At 35.8% G+C, this 1,270-nt stretch overlaps 1 protein-coding gene across 1 annotated transcript; it reads left to right on the top strand.

Moving 5' to 3' along the window:
- The first annotated feature begins 374 nt into the window (after positions 1 to 374).
- Positions 375 to 1,270, top strand: LOC106443742 (auxin-induced protein 15A). The gene has a single exon (XM_013885296.3). The coding sequence runs from the start codon at positions 863 to 865 to the stop codon at positions 1,157 to 1,159; it is 297 nt and encodes a 98-aa protein (XP_013740750.2). The 5' UTR covers positions 375 to 862; the 3' UTR covers positions 1,160 to 1,270.

The following is a 1,270-nucleotide window of genomic DNA, read 5'->3' as shown; positions in this document are numbered from 1 at the left end:
GAAGAAATGTAAAACCTTGTCGGATAGTATAAATTAAGTGAATGTAAACGTATGGAGACAGGAATCATCTTCTACGAGCAGAACCATGTGATTTTCCTCAGTCCCTTTATCGTATCTCAATATATGACCCATATAAAAATTAAAGTCATTGACTCTCACTAAGTCCATTATTCTCCCATGCACAATCATCGCTAGGCCCTGTCTACCTATCTACGATAACTTACACTCAACACACATACTTACACTCAACACACATATTGACATATATAGATGTTTTATTCGTAAGTTCATTATCCATACAACAAATTACAGAACTTACCCATGTGAACTTGTATTTGTATCTTATAGCTAATCCGTTTGAACCGCAAGCTGATTTATGTTTTTTTACTAACAAGCTGATTTATGTTTTTTTACTAACAAGCTGTTTTATGTTTATATGTCAATTAAATCTAGATCGTTAGATTCAGCTCTAAATGTAAAATAGTAATCCACATAATTAATTAACTATACAAAACTCAAAATACATACGACGGTTAGTAGATCCGCCACACAGTATTATCAAACAGTGACCCAGGTTTAAGAAACAATAACCCAAACTACTCGTAACGTTTAGCAAAAAAAAAAAAAAAAACGTCAATTATATCATATAATAATATATATGTATGAAAATTGCGTGAATGTATCCTAGATGGCACGCATCCCCAAACCCTATATAAATAATGTATGTAAGTATGTCCAAATATATTGAGGCACCCAACTTCCTAAGCGAGGTGGAAACACAAGATCCCACTAAATCCGTTAATGTCTTGTGACTCACAGCCAACACAAATAGGTCACTACATTAAATAAACTATATATAACTATGCCTAACAAGGTCACTGACATGCATTTCCACCGAGAAGAAGAAGAAGATGCTGGAGCGATCAGAAGATCATCCTCAAGAACACCGAGAGGGCATTTCGTGGTTTACGTTGGTACGAAGTTGGAAAGATTTGTGGTCCCCACAAGGTTTCTGAAGAGCCCTTCGTTTCAGAATCTTCTAGAAAAGGCTGCCGAGGAGTTCGGTTACGCGGAGGCTCACCCTAATAAGATTGTCTTGCCCTGTGATGTCTCTACTTTCCGAAGTCTCGTCATGTTCCTGACTTCTCATGACAAGTAACGCATATATCTGATGTGTTATAATTTAAATATTGTGTTGTACCATTGGATCTTAATTAATCTGCGAGTGTAAGTTCTTTGTTTATCATATGTTGAACATTATCTTAACGCG

This window comes from Brassica napus, chromosome C3, assembly GCF_020379485.1.
Source record: "Brassica napus cultivar Da-Ae chromosome C3, Da-Ae, whole genome shotgun sequence".
NCBI lineage: Eukaryota > Viridiplantae > Streptophyta > Magnoliopsida > Brassicales > Brassicaceae > Brassica > Brassica napus.
This window is presented reverse-complemented; position numbering and strand designations above follow the sequence as displayed.